At 37.6% G+C, this 18178-nt stretch overlaps 1 protein-coding gene across 1 annotated transcript; it reads right to left on the minus strand.

Annotated features, from left to right (window-relative positions):
- Positions 1-14583: 14583 nt before the first annotated feature.
- On the minus strand, positions 14584-17816 carry LOC125244314. The gene is made up of 3 exons (XM_048154354.1): positions 16846-17816; positions 16455-16737; positions 14584-15638 (listed from the first exon to the last, which is right to left on the minus strand). The coding sequence occupies exons 1-3, from the start codon at positions 17292-17294 to the stop codon at positions 15381-15383; spliced, it is 990 nt and encodes a 329-aa protein (XP_048010311.1). The 5' UTR covers positions 17295-17816; the 3' UTR covers positions 14584-15380.
- Between the last annotated feature and the right edge of the window lie 362 nt (positions 17817-18178).

The following is an 18178-nucleotide window of genomic DNA, read 5'->3' on the forward strand; positions in this document are numbered from 1 at the left end:
ATGTCTCTCGAGTCCACCTGAGCCCGGCCAAATACTCCCCATATTTGCTCCACCACCTCGGGGTGGAGCCTCCATTCCCCAGGCCTCAGGCCTCCCTCGACAGGACGTCTGCTCCGATATTCTGGACCCCAGGGATATATGCTGCTTGAAGTAACAACAATTTCCCCTGGGACCACAGGAGGATTTGGTGCGCCAGTTTGTAAAGTGGATGCGACCGCAAAACCCCCTGATGATTTATGTAGGCGACAACCGATGTGTTGTCTGACCGGACAAGAACATGGTGGCCCCTGAGGTCTGGGAGAAAATTCCTGAGAGCCAGAAAAACAGAAAAAACAGCTCCACAGACCTTGAGTCGAGCGTCCGTCTAGGATCTTCCCCCAACCTGTGAGGGAAGCATCTGTCGTTAGCATCTTGCAATGACGGGGAGCTCCCAAAACTGTCCCTTGGGATAGGAACCAGGGTTTCTTCCACATGTCCAAGGCACGTAAGCATCACCGCATGACCTCGATCATGCGAAAAGGATTTCCTCTTGGAGAAAACCCTCTGGTTCTGAGCCACCACTGCAGGGGTCTCAGTCCTCGGACATGATCTGTGACACGATTTGTCTCAAGGTTAACATTTTGATTTTGAGCTTCATAACTGAGTGGTTCAGATGACACAGATCCAAAATGGGACGCAATCCCCCATCCTTCTTTGGAACGATAAAGTAACGGCTGTAGAAAACGCTCTCTCTGTCAGGAGGAAGTACATACTCTATGGCTCCATTCTCCAACAAGTCCTTACCTCTTGTTCTATAACCAGAGCCTGCTCGGGGCCCACCACGGTGGGCAGGACCCCCATGAATCTGGGTGGGCGAGACCCGAACTGAATGGCATAACCCTTTTCAACTGTACGCAGGGCCCATTGAGAAATATTTGGCAGTAGCTTCCACACTGTCAGATATTCTACTAAGGGAACCAGTCTCTTGAGAGTGGCCTCTGGTGTATTTTGAACAACCAATTTGGTGCCCTGAAGCGGCGCACCAGCAGGGGGCAACCGAACTGACTGTTCTGAGACCCTCCTCAGAGGAGGTGAGCATCCCAGCAAAGCTACGTTTCCGGGCGGACACTTGGGTGTTTGCTTGCTGGGGACCGCTGCGCCCTGAAGCACACAAGGTGGCAGGGTTGGCAGAATGGCCCCCTGAGGGCACCGAAGAGAACTGGACACTGTATGATGAGGTGTACACCACTTCTCTCCGGAGGGGGCTGCCCTCAGGGTCCTGACACTGGTAGGGTCAGGACTTCTTACCCGCAGCCTTCTTGGCGATAATGACAGTCCTCAGATCCGTCTTACCCCTCGAAGGCTGCGGTTGAGAACGTCCCCCCGACCCCCCGTATTTCTGAGGGGGAGTACGGGTGGTAACGCTCTGCTTCTGCTTTTTCCCAAACCATTTATTCAATTCTCAAAACAAAGACACATTTCTCAAAACTATAAACAAGTTTCACTTGTTTTCACACACTGTTTTCTTACAGTTTTTCTCAATTGCTAAAACACAATTTCTGAAACCTTGCTCCATTTTCTGAAACAATTAAACACAAAACCTCATCTTCAAGCACTATTTACAAAACCTCTGACTCCTCTTGCAAAATGAAACTTTTGTCTCAAAACAGTTTTACCTGTGTTCAAAATGAAGCACTGCTCTCAAATCATAAACAAAGTGATCAAAATTATATACACTATCAAGCAGTCAGTAAACAATACACCAAAAAACAGAAAACACATTGTTCAAAACATATAGTTCTCAGGGAGAAGTACATTTTTAATCTCAAAACAAATGTAATATTTCTCTGTCATTGTCTTTTGATGAACAAAAACATGTTCTTGATAGAACATGATTTCATTCATCAAAAGACAATGATCAAAATTGATCAGAAATTACTACTCTGCTTTGCTCTTTGCAATTTTTAGGGCCCAAGCCAATGTAATGGCGAAGAAAAGGTAAACAGGAAATTTGTTATAACCTCTGCATACATTGACTGATGTTTATGAAACTTTAGCTGTGTGCTCACTGAAGGAAGCCGATCACATGGATGTGACTATTGTGAGTCAAAGTTATAGCGCCATCAACTGTCAGCAGGAAGTGTGTCACTTTCAAAATCCTTTAAGATCACCCTCAAATTTTTACCGAATTTGCTTCAAACTTCATTAGTATAATGTCAAGACATAACGAATGAAGACCTGTAAAAAGATTTTTAATATTTTTCAAACACTGTTGCCATAGCAACAGATCAAACTTCAATATTTGTTTTGGATGGGTTTGAGACACTTAGCATGCTTCAAATTGTATGAAACTCGACTCATATGTCAGGATTGTCATCCAGTAGACATGGGCAAAGCCTCAAAAACGGGCAGGAAGGAGGGCCTCTATAGCGCCACCTTTTGAAAAAAGTGGGGGGTTAGTTTAACCTACAGTCACCAAACTCGGTATACACATTGTATACACATTGGGTTGAATGTGAATTTTTTCACCCTCTCTCTCCCTCTCTGTGGCACCCCCTCCCCCTCGCCCCTCACTCCCTCCTCACTCCCTCAGTCTGACTCTTGTGTGTGTGAGAGAGTGTGTGTGTGTGTGTGGGTCTCTGTCTGTCACTCTCTGTACTTGTTTTGACTATACTTGTGAGGACCAAATGTCCTCACTTATTTTGTGGAATACTTTCACAACCCACTAGTGAGGACATTTGACTGGTCCTCACTATTTTAAAAGGCCTATAAATCAGCCAAAATATGTTTTTATTTAAATCTAGTGATGGTTACATGTTTCTGTGATGGGTTGGTTTAGGAGTAGGGATTGGGTTAGGTGATAGAAAATATCATTGACCCGATTTAAAATCAATGGAAGTCTATGCAATGTCCTCACCAAGACAGAAGTACAAACCTGTGTGTGTATGTGTGTGTGTTTACCCATTTTTTGATGAACTTATAGAAATATTGAACTGCAAATGATAACTTCACACTCATTTGAAATTAAACCATGACATTATATCGCTATTTGGACAGGACTACTTTTCAAATGTCATTTGAGTTACAACATACAAGACTTAAATCTTTGTTTTGTTTTGTTTTTACAAAGGAGAGTGTGTGTTTTCTCGAATATGGGTGTTATAGAAAGTCATGTGCTGTGTTTGCAAACATTATGTACAATGCATGTCTTTAAATTAATTATTTATTGATATAATTCAAATTTATTAAAAATCACTATTTAAGTAAATTTCACTTGATTTTATAAAAGTGGCTGTTTAAAATAAACTTGCATAAGTGAGCAGAAAAATCTAGATGTACCTTACCTTGCTTGGGCCCGCCATCACTGCTTGCAGCTATATTTTGTTTTTCTTCCTCCTCCTCTTCCTCTTTCTTGCTCTCCTCCGCCTCCTCTTTCTTGCCCTCCTCCTCTTCATCCTTATCTCCCACCACACTAGTCCTCATCCTCATCCTCTCACATTGTTTCTTCTATCCATTCTCAGACTTTCTCCTTCCCACCTTCAACAACCTGTTTGCTCTCTGAACTGGCTTATATTGGTTGTCACATAATTTGAAAAAGTTACATCAATTTTGAGTGGTTGTGTTCAATCAATGACGTGTTCTTTATTTGTATTTGATTGTTGCCTCTTGTGTTTGGATTACATGTGCATTACAGTTTTTTACGATTGCTTAAGCACAATTTTAAAAAACAAGGCTCATTTTGTCAAAACATTACACACAATTCACAGATCCACACACACAGGTAGCAGAACACCTCAGGTCTTTTGCAAAATGAAACACTTCATTCAAAACTTTACATTAATTTAACAAAACCCAACTTTGACACCATATGGAACACACATGGTTCATATATTCTGATTCTGTTGGATTCATTTACACACTGCTGTGCTCAATCTTAAACACTTATAACTTTTATACTTTTGTAATGATATAGTCTGGATTTGATTTTTTTCAGAGATATTGTTAGAGTAATGCACATGAATATATTAACAAAAAAACAAACAAACAAACAAATAAACAAAAAACACACAAAGTCAGTATTGCACATTGATGAAAATATTTATCTCTCACCACATCGTAAAACCATTCAATACAATGCCTTTCCAAAGGTTACATTTTGCACTGAAAATCAGAACATATTCTAAATAGAATATATTAGGGACAAAACAAAAGCATTATTTTAAATAAATAATAATAATAATAAAAATAGAAAAAACACCTAAGCATCATCTCTGGCCTAGCTGGATCTGGCCATAGCACTTCATCCACATCTCAGGCGATGTCCTCTCTCACAAGAGAGTGAGGGAAGAATCTTTTTGAATGGCAATTCCATCCTTGCATAGACCCTGCATCAATTAGGTCAGGCCTTCTCCATGGCTTGAATGAGGCATATCCTGACATAGGGCTGGAGATTGTAAACCCTCCATGCCAAAAACAAAACAAAACAAAAAAACAAAAAAACTAAAAAAACTCTCCTCAATGGGTTTAAGGAAGGGACAGTATGGTGAAATGTATTGGAGTGAAAACTGTGGACGCTTATGAAACCAGTTTTGGACCAGAGCAGATAGGTGGAAATATACATTGTCCCATATGACAGTGTATCTCATCTGCTCTACATGCATTTGGTCTTCTGCTGTGACGATTTTGTGCAGTCTGTCTAAAATGTGAATATGTGGGCCGTGTTGTAAGGGTCTAAGTTGCCATGCTGGTGGAGGACCCCATTCTGCGTGATTGCAACATATATTGTGATGTTAACACTGCGTTGGCCCGGGACATTCAAAATGATGTTTCTCCCTCTCCCTCTTACTGCAACATTGCCTTCCATTTTGTTGAAGATACATAAACTCACCTTTTTCCTTTTTACTTGCGCCTGATTGTTGAGTTTACAGTTAAGCACCTAAGTGTCTGCACACCTGACGGCCTTGTTTGATCAATTGGGTTATAGGCGTGGTAAAACAATGTGTGTAGTGTTTTGCAAAAAGTGTGAGGCTGAGAATGTGCTTATAGTTGTGCAAATCTAGCCTATGTTGCTCCTTGAGTGTAAGGTTTTGCTAATTGTGGGAAAAGTTTAATTTTAGTGTGTAATGTGTTTATAGTTTTGCTGAAAAGTCTAAGTGAGATCTGCACATTGTGTTTTACCATGTGAAATGGTTTAAGGTATTGACAACAGATTTATATTCCTAAATTGATTTTTGATAAATGTGGAGGCTTACACTTTTTGTTGGCTTGCGATTTCAATTGCAGCAAACTCCCAATCAAGCTCGCCAAGTTTCATAAGCAAGCCTTGGAAGCCTGTAAGCTTGCCTTCTGCCACAACTTTTCCCCCCATAGATAAATAGAATAATGGAATAATCAGAATGTGCTGCGTGGGAAAAAATCTATTTTTTTAAAAGATTGGTATGACAAAGGTGTAACTTTTATTTTAGATTTGTTAAAAAGGGATGGTAACTTCTATTCTTACTCTGAATTTATATCAATTTTTGAATTGGATACCTCATCTAAAATTTATGATTGGGTTATTAAATCTATCTCACCCAAACTGTTACATCTAGTTAGGGCATATTGTAGTTACAGAGTAGCAAAATGTGAAGTACCCAAATTGTCAATTGGAGGTCTGGAGCTCTGTAACGTTAAATGTAACAATTTTTGGATGAGAAGAATCCTTATTAAGAAGTTCAGCTGTCACCCAAAAGCATTTTTTAAATGGAAAATAAATTATCCTTATCTTTCTACTATTAAAGTATGGTCTGGTATCAATAAATTTTTGTTACCTAACAAGATGAAAGAACTTTACTATAAAAGTCTTCATAATTACTATCCATGTAACTCTTTTCTTTCTATATTTAAATTGGACATTTCTTCACAATGCACATTCTGTAATTCTAATCTTGAAACAATACCACATTTATTTTTTGAATGTGATTATGTAAATGATTTTTGGAAAGAAGTAGCCTGGCTTATTTTCTCTGTTTATAGCAAACTTTTTATTTTTGAAATAATTAATGTTCTGTTTTTGATGTGGGAAACAGGATCAAAGGAGATGGACAATGTGTTAAAAGTCCTGACTATATGTGGACTATTTCATTTGCATAAATGTAAAGTTACTGAATGTAAGCCCAACATTACGCTTTTTTGTATAGATTTAAAACTATTTTATGACTCTCTTTGTTCATCATTCAACAAGAAAGCTGCAAAAACTGCACAACTGCTAAAAATAATTATAATGTCATTATAATACCTCCTGTATATTTCCTGAAAATGGAAGTGTTTTTTTTTTCTTCCGCTTAGATGTGTTAATTTTTTTTTCTCTCGCTTCCTTGTTTATGCAATCTTTTGTGTATTTTTTTCAAATCTATTTCATGTATCCCCTGTATGCTGTTTAATAAAAAAAATAAAAATAATTATAAAAAAAAAGTATTGACAACAGACTGCACAATTAGCTTAAATGAGGTCAGGCAACTGAGAACTTTGTTGAGCCAATGGATTTTAGTGCTTTAGCAATTGAGTTTTAAATGAAGTGTTTCATTTTGCAAAAGAACTGAGGTGTTCTGCTAGTTGTGTGTGTGGATCTGTGAATTGTGTGTAGTGTTTTGACAAAATGAGCTGTAGCGTCTGGACCAATCAGCCACACAATTATTCATTGTATTTACAGTTTTTCCTCAATCGATTTGGTACATTTCTCCAAACCCAGGTAACAGCTCTCAAAACAGTTAACACAGCAAACTAAACACACTCTTATGCTGGCGAAACCGTTAAGTATTCACTGCACAATGAAACACAGCATTTTATTCTAGTAATGCATTTATTAAAATTCAAAATTAACATCAAATATGGTGGAAGAAACACCATCCTGAATTGTGGGTGATTCTCAAACCACTCTCGCACTAGTGCTGAATGGTGGAATTGGACATTGTCCCAAACAACTACAAAATTCCACACCATTTGCTCCTGATCACCCTGCGGAAAGAGGATTTCATTGAGGAGGTTTAAAAAATGTAGGAGCCTTGCTGTGTTGTATGGTCCCAAGACAGCATTGTGTGCCACAACACCAGTTGTAGAAATTGCTGCACAGAGAGTGATGTTGCCTCCTCGTTGTCCAGGGACATTGACTGTAGCATGATGGCCAATAACATTTCTCACTCTTCTCCTTTTTTTTTTGAAGACTGAAGCCTCCTTCATCAATATACAGGTACTCATAATGAGTTGCACTGCTATCCAACTCCAAGATTCTCTAGAGTAAAAAGAACACAAGGTAAAATATAGTAAATTTGTGTTTTACAGTAATGGCATTGATTGCAGTCAATACTACTGTGAAATTGTTGCTGAAGTTTGAGTTCACACTTTGAAGCAGCAGTATACATAGATATGCCTAAATCTTTTCACATATACAGGTAGTAGCATGGAATAGTTTATGGACACATACTTAAAATTCAGGAAAAATATATCTTTGAGTTGACAGTAAAATTGCAGTAATTGGGTTGCACATACTTGAACAAACTGGAATCGCAACTCCTTCACTCTAACGGAGTTCCTCTCAAAGGGCACTTTGTATACTTGCTTCATTCGGATAGCATTTCTTCTTAGAACACGGTCAATTGTGGAGAGACTGCATTGGTGGATATTGTGGAACAGTTGATTGTCCTGTGTTATTCTTTGCTGAATTTCTTTGAGGCGGAGGGTGTTGTTCTGGACCACCATGTCAACAATGGCATGCTCTTGTTCAACTGAAAAAAGTCTTGTTAGTCCACCTGAATGTTCTCTAACTTCAATTCTCAAAAAGGTTTGGACAAGCAGGAACATTTACTGTAGAGATCTAGACCTATGTCAAACAAGTCTACATGGACTCTCATTGTAAAAGTAGAATGATATAGTTACTTACCGGTTTTCCCTCTGAAATGTACGGATAATTGAAGCCACTGTGGATCTGTTTATATTGGGCTGAACTCTCTGGCCAGCTTCTCTCAGTGAGAGACCATGATTTATGACATGGTCAATAAGTGTGGCTCTGATTTCATTTGAAACACGCATGTACCCTACCCTCATTCTACCTCTCCTCCCTCCTCTTACACCTTGGCCTCCTCTTCCTCTTTGCCCTCCTCTTCCTCCCTGTCCACCTCTTCTTATATTTTCTCTTTCCACTATACCATTGCCCTCCAATCTATCCATCTCTTCAATCTCTTCTCCTCTTCCTACATTCTCAGCTCTTCTCACTCTTCCTCCATCTTCAGCTCTTCCTCCTCCATCTTCAGCTCTTCCTCCTCCATCTTCAGCTCTTCTTTCTCTTTCTCTTTCTCTATCTCCTCTTCCTCTTCCTCTTCCTCTTCTCCCTCTACCCTGGCCACCACCTCTCACTCTTAAACCTCTTCTGTTTCCACTGCTCATACTTCTTTTTTTTTTGTCTTACTGTATCTCCTCATTTGTCTTCTTTGTTCTTCTCTTCCCCTTTTGTAGTTGTTGTAATTACGTAAGACAGCTGTGTGAACAATTAGGAAATTGGCTTTTTCTGTGTTGAGTTGATTACTAACTCATCAGATAACAATTTGACGTTAATTGAAGACACAAGGTGTGCAACTGACTATTTTACAATTCACAGAGTTTTGTTTGTTGTGTTTTGAAAATGGTACAAAAATGCTTGTGATCTTTGTGAAGAACAATGAAAAAGTTACAAATGTTTTTCCTGATATATTAAAGATTTGATTGGCTGTATGAACTGCTGTGATAAAATTTGGTATTTCTGTGCACAGTGTTTTGAGAAAATTACATTTTTGATTTGTGATTTGTATGAAATGAAGGAGAATTTATCTGTTTAGGACAATTACAAAGTGTACTGATCACTGTGTTAACTGTTTTGAGAGCTGTTACCTGAGTTTGGAGAAATGTACCAAATCGATTGAGAAAAACTGTAATGAATTACTCATAAACTCACTCTATCAAAGTTCTGTGAACCCATCCCCCTAAAACTGCAAACATCCCAAATGTAGCTAAACCACAGGCAGAACTAGGTATCCTGTTACAGATACTTGGACCTTTTACGATCAGGAAGAATTTTGCAGAGATTAGTGACTCTGACTTCATTCTTTCTGAGAAGGACAAATAAACTCTCAATCCTATGTATTCTCTATATAACCACTTGGGAAATGTATAAACATGTATCCAATTTTCCCATCTCATGACTTTCCTTTTATATGCTTTATTCTATGTATTAATTCTCTCTTTTGAACTATTTTGGTATTAATGTTCCATAGTTGCAAATATAGTATAGTTAACTGAAATCACATTGGTAGCATGTTTGGTATCTATGGACTCCAACTTTCGTTCCCTATTTGGTAATTTATGTTACATGTTACTAACTCTGTGACACATTAGTATTATAAGAATCTAGAAGGTTCTTTTCTCATTCATCCAATCCAGTGTCTTATGCTAATATCTTGCTACAGAACAAAGACTTGTAAAACTTCCCTCTGAAAGGGAAACTCCTTATTGGCTCAGACACCTTAAGAGGGTGTGACATCTTCACCCCTTATATCCACTGATCACAAGATCAAATCTCTCTTCTCTTTTACTGACAAATGCTGATGTTAAGATGATGCTGTAGAAGCTAGAAGCTTCTATGGAACCCCAAGCTTGTGCCAGTCTTCGGCCTAGAAACTTCCATTAGATCCTCTGAATCCAACTGGTTCTCTTTCATCAAGACAATATCAGCAAAGATTCAACGGGAGCCTCCACAAATTGCATCAGTACAGTTTTAATTCAACTTGGAGAGACATGCAAGTATCAAACTTAGTCTCATTATCTGATACATTGAGTATTCTTAGCCCTTTTAAAGAAGGGCCTGTTAAAACTAAACTGATTTTAGTTGATGTGTGCAGGGGTGGATCAGGCATGCAAGAGAATTTTACCCCCGCTGCCTGGCTAGGGCCAGTACAGCCTGTGATGTTGATGATATTCGTGTTTACTGTTTTGAGAATATGAGGAATAATTTCAAGAAATGTGTTTAAGCAATCAAGAAAAACTGTAAGAACCAATGAATTATAATAATTCTGATTTCATTTGAAATCCACCTCTCCTCCCACCCCTTCCACCCTGCTGTCCACTTTTACTATGTCCATGCATTCTTACAATTTCTCCTCTTGCTCTTTCCACTACACCAATGCTGTTCTCAGCTCTTCTCCCAATCCTCCTTTTTTACTCTCTCCTCATATATGATCTCCTTCTATATGTTCCACTCTTCCTTTCCTTCTCATTATACACCTTCCTCTACCCACACCACCACCTTTACGCTTAGACCTCTTTATTTCCCCCTTCTCTTGCATATATTGCACTTTTCCTTTTATAGTTATTATGAAATGCAATTGTGATAAATGCATAAACATTTGGGAAAACTGCATTTCTTGTGTTGCGTGTATTATTAATCTAGCAGATATCAGTTTGGGGCTAATTGATAACATACCATTTGCATATGATAATATGTTTGATAATACAAATTCCAGAGTTTTGTTTGTTGTGTTTGGACAAATGGTACATAAATGATTGTGATTTGTGTAAAACCAATTAGCTGTGATTGTTTTCTCCTGATTAAGTGCTTAGTGTTTAGAGATGGTTCACATGATTTGCAATTTGTGTGAAATTAATGAAAACTTACAATCCGTTTAGGACAATTACAATGTGTTCAGATCACTGAGTTAACTATTTTGAGAACAGTGATCCAGGTTTGGAGAAATGTATCAAATCGATTGACAAAATCTGTAACTGAACTAGAGAAATACAAAATCTATAGAGCTGTTTCTAAAATTTAAGACTTACAGCCATAGGATTTACTAACAGCTTGCATCAGTGCAAACTAGTGTTAGAATTTGCTAAAGACACAGTGAAAAATTTGTGCTGAAAAGGCATGGAAACAGTTATTTTTGCCAAATGATGATTCAGATGCAACATTTATGGGAGAAGAGTATTGATATTAATCTTGCAAGGTGATTTACTAAGATTTGCACTCAATTTACTGGTATTTGTGCAACTATTAACACCCAAAAAAGCACCTTAATCCATTATTCCTGTGTTGTTAGCAGATCACACGCACCTGATTATCAGTGGCTCTGCTTGGCCCTATGCTAATTTCTGTTCTTTGTTGATTGCGTTGGTCATTATGGAAAGATACAGTTGCGTCTGTTCTTTAATTTGCACGTTGTCAGTAGATCACACGAAGAACTTTCCACTCCCATCTGAGCTTTTATGGAATTGTGCTTGTATGCTAATTTGCCCTGTTTAGTAAATCTGGCCCTAAGTTTAATAAAGTTTGTATGTCTAAACTAAGTTTTGCAGTTAAAACATTCCTCAATATTTGTTTTACAGTGAAGTTTATGCATTGAGGAGGATGTGGTCATGTTGACCTCATCTGTTTATTCTAACTATGAAAGTGATGTATGCAACCATACTTATACAAATCCATAACAATTTATGTCATTAAGTTTGTTTTTTGTTATTGTAAACAGTGATTCGGGTTTGATGATGTTACTGCTGCTGACATCATCAGAACATTTCAGAATGAAAATCATCATTTGGAAGAAATGATGATTGTAGATGCCAAAAGAAGAAGGTTCTGCATGGCGCATGTATAGCACTGAAAAGTAGTTACTTTGCCTGGCACAAATCTCTACAAATCAAATTTGTAGGTGAAAGTGCTGATGACTATGTCCCCAAACCTAGCAGAGATTTTTTTTTTTTTCAGGTTGGTCTTAACTAGTTATCATATTTAATATTATATATATTAAATATTCTGTGATGATATAACAAATATGTTTTTGAAAAAATGTTTTTGTTTAAGTTATTGCAGTCATCTGACTGCAATATAATATTTATTAAAATATGTATAATATTTACTATTGTTTATGACAATGCTAACCACTCATTGGGTAACTGAAATGGTGCTTCTTTTAAGTGTCTTGTATCACACCACAGTATAGAAACTGGTGCCATCCTCTGTTTCAACTATCAATTGATTATCAATTGATTTTCTTGCTACTTACTTATAAAGCTCTAAATGGTTTAGCTCCCCAGTATCTAAGCGAGCTCTTGGTGCATTATAGTCCTTCACGTCTATTGCGATCTCAGAATTCAGGCCAGTTGATAATACCCAGAATATCAAAATCAACTGAAGGCGGCAGATCCTTTTCCTATTTAGCACCTAAACTCTGGAACAATCTTCCTAGCATTGTTCGGGAAGCAGACACACTCTGTCAGTTTAAATCTAGACTAAAAACACATCTCTTTGCTCTTGCATACACATAACACATTATCAATACATTAACATTTTTCAAATCCGTTAAAGGATTGTTACGCTGCAATAATTAGGTCGGCCGGAACCGAGAACATTTCCTATAACACTAGATATACCTGTACATCAGAATAAGAATGGCATCTACGCTAATATCAGTCTCTCTGCTTATCCTGAGGTTTGCCGGGTGCTGGATCCAGGCCGTATCCAGATCAGATGGAGAACCTGTGTCTGGACCTGACTACAACGTAGCCCAGGAGACAATGGGCCTACAGATCCAGTTCTGGCTGCATCTATAATTCAGATTTTTAAATCTCCGTATCCGCTTACATATATTTATATATAATCTATTTTTAATCTCTATAATAAAAATGTATAATTCAGATTTTGATCTCCATATCCATTTACATATATTATATATATCTTCCAAGGGTTTTTTTCCCTCCTAGGACTTTTTTCCCAGTGCTAGCACGCTGGGTTTTTCTCCTAGGGGTTTTTTTCCACCCCTGGGAGTCAGCCGACATTGGCTTAATGTAGCACCATCTTGTATATGTTACATATTACCACGCTTGCTTGTACAGCTTTTTTTAACCATTTCTCTTTTTTCTGTGCTCCTAATATGTATAGCTGCTTTGAAACAATTACCAATTGTAAAAAGCGCTATATAAATAAATTTGACTTGACTTGACTTGACTTGATTATGACTGAATATGGCTTTAAATATGACCTCAGAGTACTACAATATTAATATTACTGTAATATTGTGGCAGTGTTTCTCTTGTTGATTGGCCAACAGTTTTGTACCTTGTAATGGACTTTTTTTTTTTCAATTTAAAATTAAATCAGTACTTCATGTCCACTTATTTATTTGGTGTAGCTGTGTATTAAATGGGAGTTAGCTGGTCTTTATGGTCCAAATAAAACCTGACAGAATGATACAAGATTATATTGTTTATTTTGCTATGATGACTATATTTATTATTATTAATAATAAACAGGAATTGGCTTTAATTTCAATTTCAATTTCAATTATTTCATTGTATTTGGGCTATTTGATTTCTCTAGGTGTTTGAGTTTTTGAGGGGAAAACAGACTAGATGTTTTTCACCTATGACCAAGTTGTGGAAATGAAGTGGTATTAGACAGCGGGAAAGCTAATTGCTTGGTCTCTCATGCATGGTGGACCAGGTTTCACATTATTCAAACTAATGAGTGGCCAAGCAGATTCTGCAGAAGAATTTGACTGGCATAACCTGCCAGATGGTGAAATTCACTAAAGTGTGACAGGTATGCATCTTCCCACAGTTGGTACAGAAGGTATTTATGTTTTGTGAGGATAATGGAGTTTCTTTCTTTTAAGGTATTTTTTTTTTGTCAAACCCAAAAACACATAGATGGAATAGTGTGAAGCCTTGGGGACTGGATTGCTGACTGTCGTGGCCCTGCAATTTACAGGATATGAGACGGATCTATGGGCAGGTGATCAAACACTACTTTTATTTCAGGTATGAAACTCAAAATAATTTACATTTTAATCAGTCTAGGGAATGTTATAATGTTAATTATAGTGCTCTCTGCTAATATTGGCTAATATTGTCTGTGGATCCGGATATTTCAGATGCCTGCTTGTGGACTCATTTTCATCTCCTTTCACAGGTGTTCGAGTTTAGGTCAAAGAAATGGGGTGACCATAACAAAATCTTAATTCTGTGGTCAGTCGGTGATTTTTGTGTTGATTTTGTGATGTGCATTGTTTAGATCATTGTCCTGCTGATATTCTTACACAAATAACATTGTTTAGTATACATTAGTCCACATAGCAGCATTGAAAAGCAAACTTTTCTTTAAATTCTGAATGCATTATATAGTGAAATTGATTAAAGAGTGTTGCACAATTACAGTTTTTTTCAATTGCTAAGCGTTTACTACGGAAGCCCTGAACCGCATGGTGAAAAAAAAAACTTGGTGGGGAGAAAAAACCCGAAAACTTATCTCGTTATTTCGCATATTAAGTCGTTATACAAGTCGTTATTTCAAGATATTAAGTCGTTATTTCAACATAATATCGCGTTATTTAAAGATATTAAGTCGCTATTTCAACATAATAAGACGTTACGACATAATATCTCGTTATTTCAAGATATTAAGTCGTTATTTCGACATAATATCTCGTTATTTGAAGATATAATCGTTATTTCAACATGTTATTTCAAGATATTAAGTCGTTATTTTAACATAATATCTCGTTATTTCAACATAATAGGCTATCTCGTTATTTCAAGATATTACAGTTTTTCTCAATCGATTTGGTACATTTCTCCAAACTCAGGTAACAGCTCTCAAAACAGTTAACACAGCAAACTAAACACACTCTTATGCTGGCAAAACCGTTAAGTATTCACTGCACAATGAAACACAGCATTTTATTCTAGTAATGCATTTATTAAAATTCAATATTAACATCAAAACTAAAAGTGTGTTCTCTGTTGATTTTATAACAAATTCAGCTGAAGATACACAAAGAAATAAATGAAAATACATGTTTTTCATTAAGTTCTTTAATGAGGAGTTCAGGTGTATAACAATAAGTTGTCATCCCACACACACAAAAATATATATATTATGCAAATAAGTACATAGGTAAATAAAAAAAATAAAGTGATAAATTTACTGCATTCATTGAATCAATAATTTTATTGATCATGCCTCTCAATTACATCTGGCCAGAGAATTTCATCAACATCACAGAAAATATTTTCACGAGTCATGCATCGTGGGAAAAAAACGTCTTGAATGCTGAATCCATCCTTGACATGCTTGTGCCCCAATATCTCCACAGGCCTCTTCCATCGCTTGAAGAAGACTTACTTGGTTGTAAGGGTTGCGATCATGTACTTTCCATCTCCAAGAGGAGAAGAATTCCTCAATTGGATTCAGGAAAGGAGAATATGGTGGAAGAAACACCATCCTGAATTGTGGGTGATTCTCAAACCACTCTCGCACTAGTGCTGAATGGTGGAATTGGACATTGTCCCAAACAACTACAAAATTCCGCACCATTTGCTCCTGATCACCCTGCGGAAAGAGGATTTCATTGAGGAGGTTTAAAAAATGTAGGAGCCTTGCTGTGTTGTATGGTCCCAAGACAGCATTGTGTGCCACAACACCAGTTGTAGAAATTGCTGCACAGAGAGTGATGTTGCCTCCTCGTTGTCCAGGGACATTGACTGTAGCACGATGGCCAATCACATTTCTCCCTCTTCTCCTTTTTTTTTTGAAGATTGAAGCCTGCTTCATCAATATACAGGTACTCATAATGAGTTGCACTGCTATCCAACTCCAAGATTCTCTAGAGTAAAAAGAACACAAGGTAAAATATAGTAAATTTGTGTTTTACAGTAATGGCATTGATTGCTAGCCTGGTAATACCAGACTCTGCTATTTCACTTTGTTTCGTAGACAGAGTCTGGAATGGCATAATAGAGAAGTGTTTTCTCTCTCGCTAGGGGGCGCTTGTCTGAAGTTTAAAATCATTGGTTACCCGTAAGCCAATCAGATACGTTTAGTTATGACGTATGTTATGCGCCTGTACAGCCGCATCGAAGCACAGACATCATGCATCGAACTCAAATCTGTTTAAAGATTTAAAGACTTAAAATGTTTATCAAACACTCTTCTTGTTCTGGCTTCAGTTTGAAAAAGAGTTGAATGTTCTCCATAACAGAGCGAATTGCATCCCGTGTCTCGTTTCCCATTTCCGCGGTCGTTTTCCGTTTTTCGATTTCTCTAACCTACAATGTAAAACTCGGCGCTTAGCATCTACGTCACGGCTCTCAGCCCGCTCTCTGTTCGTTGATTGGCCCGGCTGTTTCCAGACCGGTGGCAAACAGAAAGCTCTGACGCTGTATCAGACTGAGTACAGAAGCGAAATGAAATTGAGCGGAAGTAGGAAGTCTGACGTAGTCAGGCTAATTGATTGCAGTCAATACTACTCTGAAATTGTTGCTGAAGTTTGAGTTCACACTTTGAAGCAGCAGTATACATAGATATGCCTAAATCTTTTCACATATAGTAGCATGGAATAGTTTATGGACACATACTTAAAATTCAGGAAAAATATATCTTTGAGTTGACAGTAAAATTGCAGTAATCGGGTTGCACATACTTGAACAAACTGGAATCGCAACTCCTTCACTCTAATGGAGTTCCTCTCAAAGGGCACTTTGTATACTTGCTTCATTCGGATAGCATTTCTTCTTAGAACACGGTCAATTGTGGAGAGACTGCATTGGTGGATATTGTGGAACAGTTGATTGTCCTGTGTTATTCTTTGCTGAATTTCTTTGAGGCGGAGGGTGTTGTTCTGGACCACCATGTCAACAATGGCATGCTCTTGTTCAACTGAAAAAAGTCTTGTTCGTCCACCTGAATGTTCTCTAACTTCAATTCTGAAAAAGGTTTGGACAAGCAGGAACATTTACTGTAGAGATCTAGACCTATGTCAAACAAGACTACATGGACTCTCATTGTAAAAGTAGAATGATATAGTTACTTACCGGTTTTCCCTCTGAAATGTACGGATAATTGAAGCCACTGTGGATCTGTTTATATTGGGCTGAACTCTCTGGCCAGCTTCTCTCAGTGAGAGACCATGATTTATGACATGGTCAATAAGTGTGGCTCTGATTTCATTTGAAACACGCGTGTACCCTACCCTCATTCTACCTCTCCTCCCTCCTCTTACACCTTGGCCTCCTCTTCCTCCCTGTCCACCTCTTCTTATATTTTCTCTTTCCACTATACCATTGCCCTCCAATCTATCCATCTCTTCAATCTCTTCTCCTCTTCCTACATCCTCAGCTCTTCTCGCTCTTCCTCCTAAATCTTCAGCTCTTCCTCCTACATCTTCAGCTCTTCTTTCTCTTTCTCTATCTCCTCTTCCTCTTCTCCCTCTACCCTGGCCACCACCTCTCACTCTTAAACCTCTTCTGTTTCCACTGCTCATACTTCTTTTTTTTTGTCTTACTGTATCTCCTCATTTGTCTTCTTTGTTCTTCTTCTCTTCCCCTTTTGTAGTTGTTGTAATTACGTAAGACAGCTGTGTGAACAATTAGGAAATTGGCTTTTTCTGTGTTGAGTGGATTACTAACTCATCAGATAACAATTTGCCGTTAATTGCAGACACAAGGTGTGCAACTGACTATTTTACAATTCACAGAGTTTTGTTTGCTGTGCTTTGAAAATGGTACAAAAATGCTTGTGATCTTTGTGAAGAACAATGAAAAAGTTACAAATGTTTTTCCTGATATATTAAAGATTTGGTTGGCTGTATGAACTGCTGTGATGAAATTTGGGATTTTTGTGCACAGTGTTTTGAGAAAATTATGCTTTTGATTTGTGATTTGTATGAAATGAAGGAGAATTTACTATCTGTTTAGGACAATTACAAAGTGTACTGATCACTGTGTTAACTGTTTTGAGAGCTGTTACCTGAGTTTGGAGAAATGTACCAAATCGATTGAGAAAAACTGTAAGTCGTTATTTCAACATAATAAGTCGTTATTTCAAAATATTAAGTCGTTATTTCAACATAAATCTTCACTGTCTATCAAGTATGATAAAGGACGCATACTTAACGTCTTCAGTGGTGCAACTGGTTGGATCGTAACACTCACTTTTGCTGCGATAGCCGCGGTTTCGAATCCGCCTTTTGCCGAGTTCGCTCTTCTATTTTCCCATCACATATCAGAAAGGCATTTATTTTCAATAAAAATGAAAACAATGTTCTAAAAGTGCAAACCTGCCTAACGAGTGTTTAATAACATTAAAAGTATTTATTGGGCAGGGTTAGCAGCATGTTCTCTTTCGATATTAGCCACTAGAGGGCAG

The sequence above is a fragment of the Megalobrama amblycephala genome, linkage group LG14, assembly GCF_018812025.1.
Source record: "Megalobrama amblycephala isolate DHTTF-2021 linkage group LG14, ASM1881202v1, whole genome shotgun sequence".
Classification (NCBI taxonomy): domain Eukaryota; kingdom Metazoa; phylum Chordata; class Actinopteri; order Cypriniformes; family Xenocyprididae; genus Megalobrama; species Megalobrama amblycephala.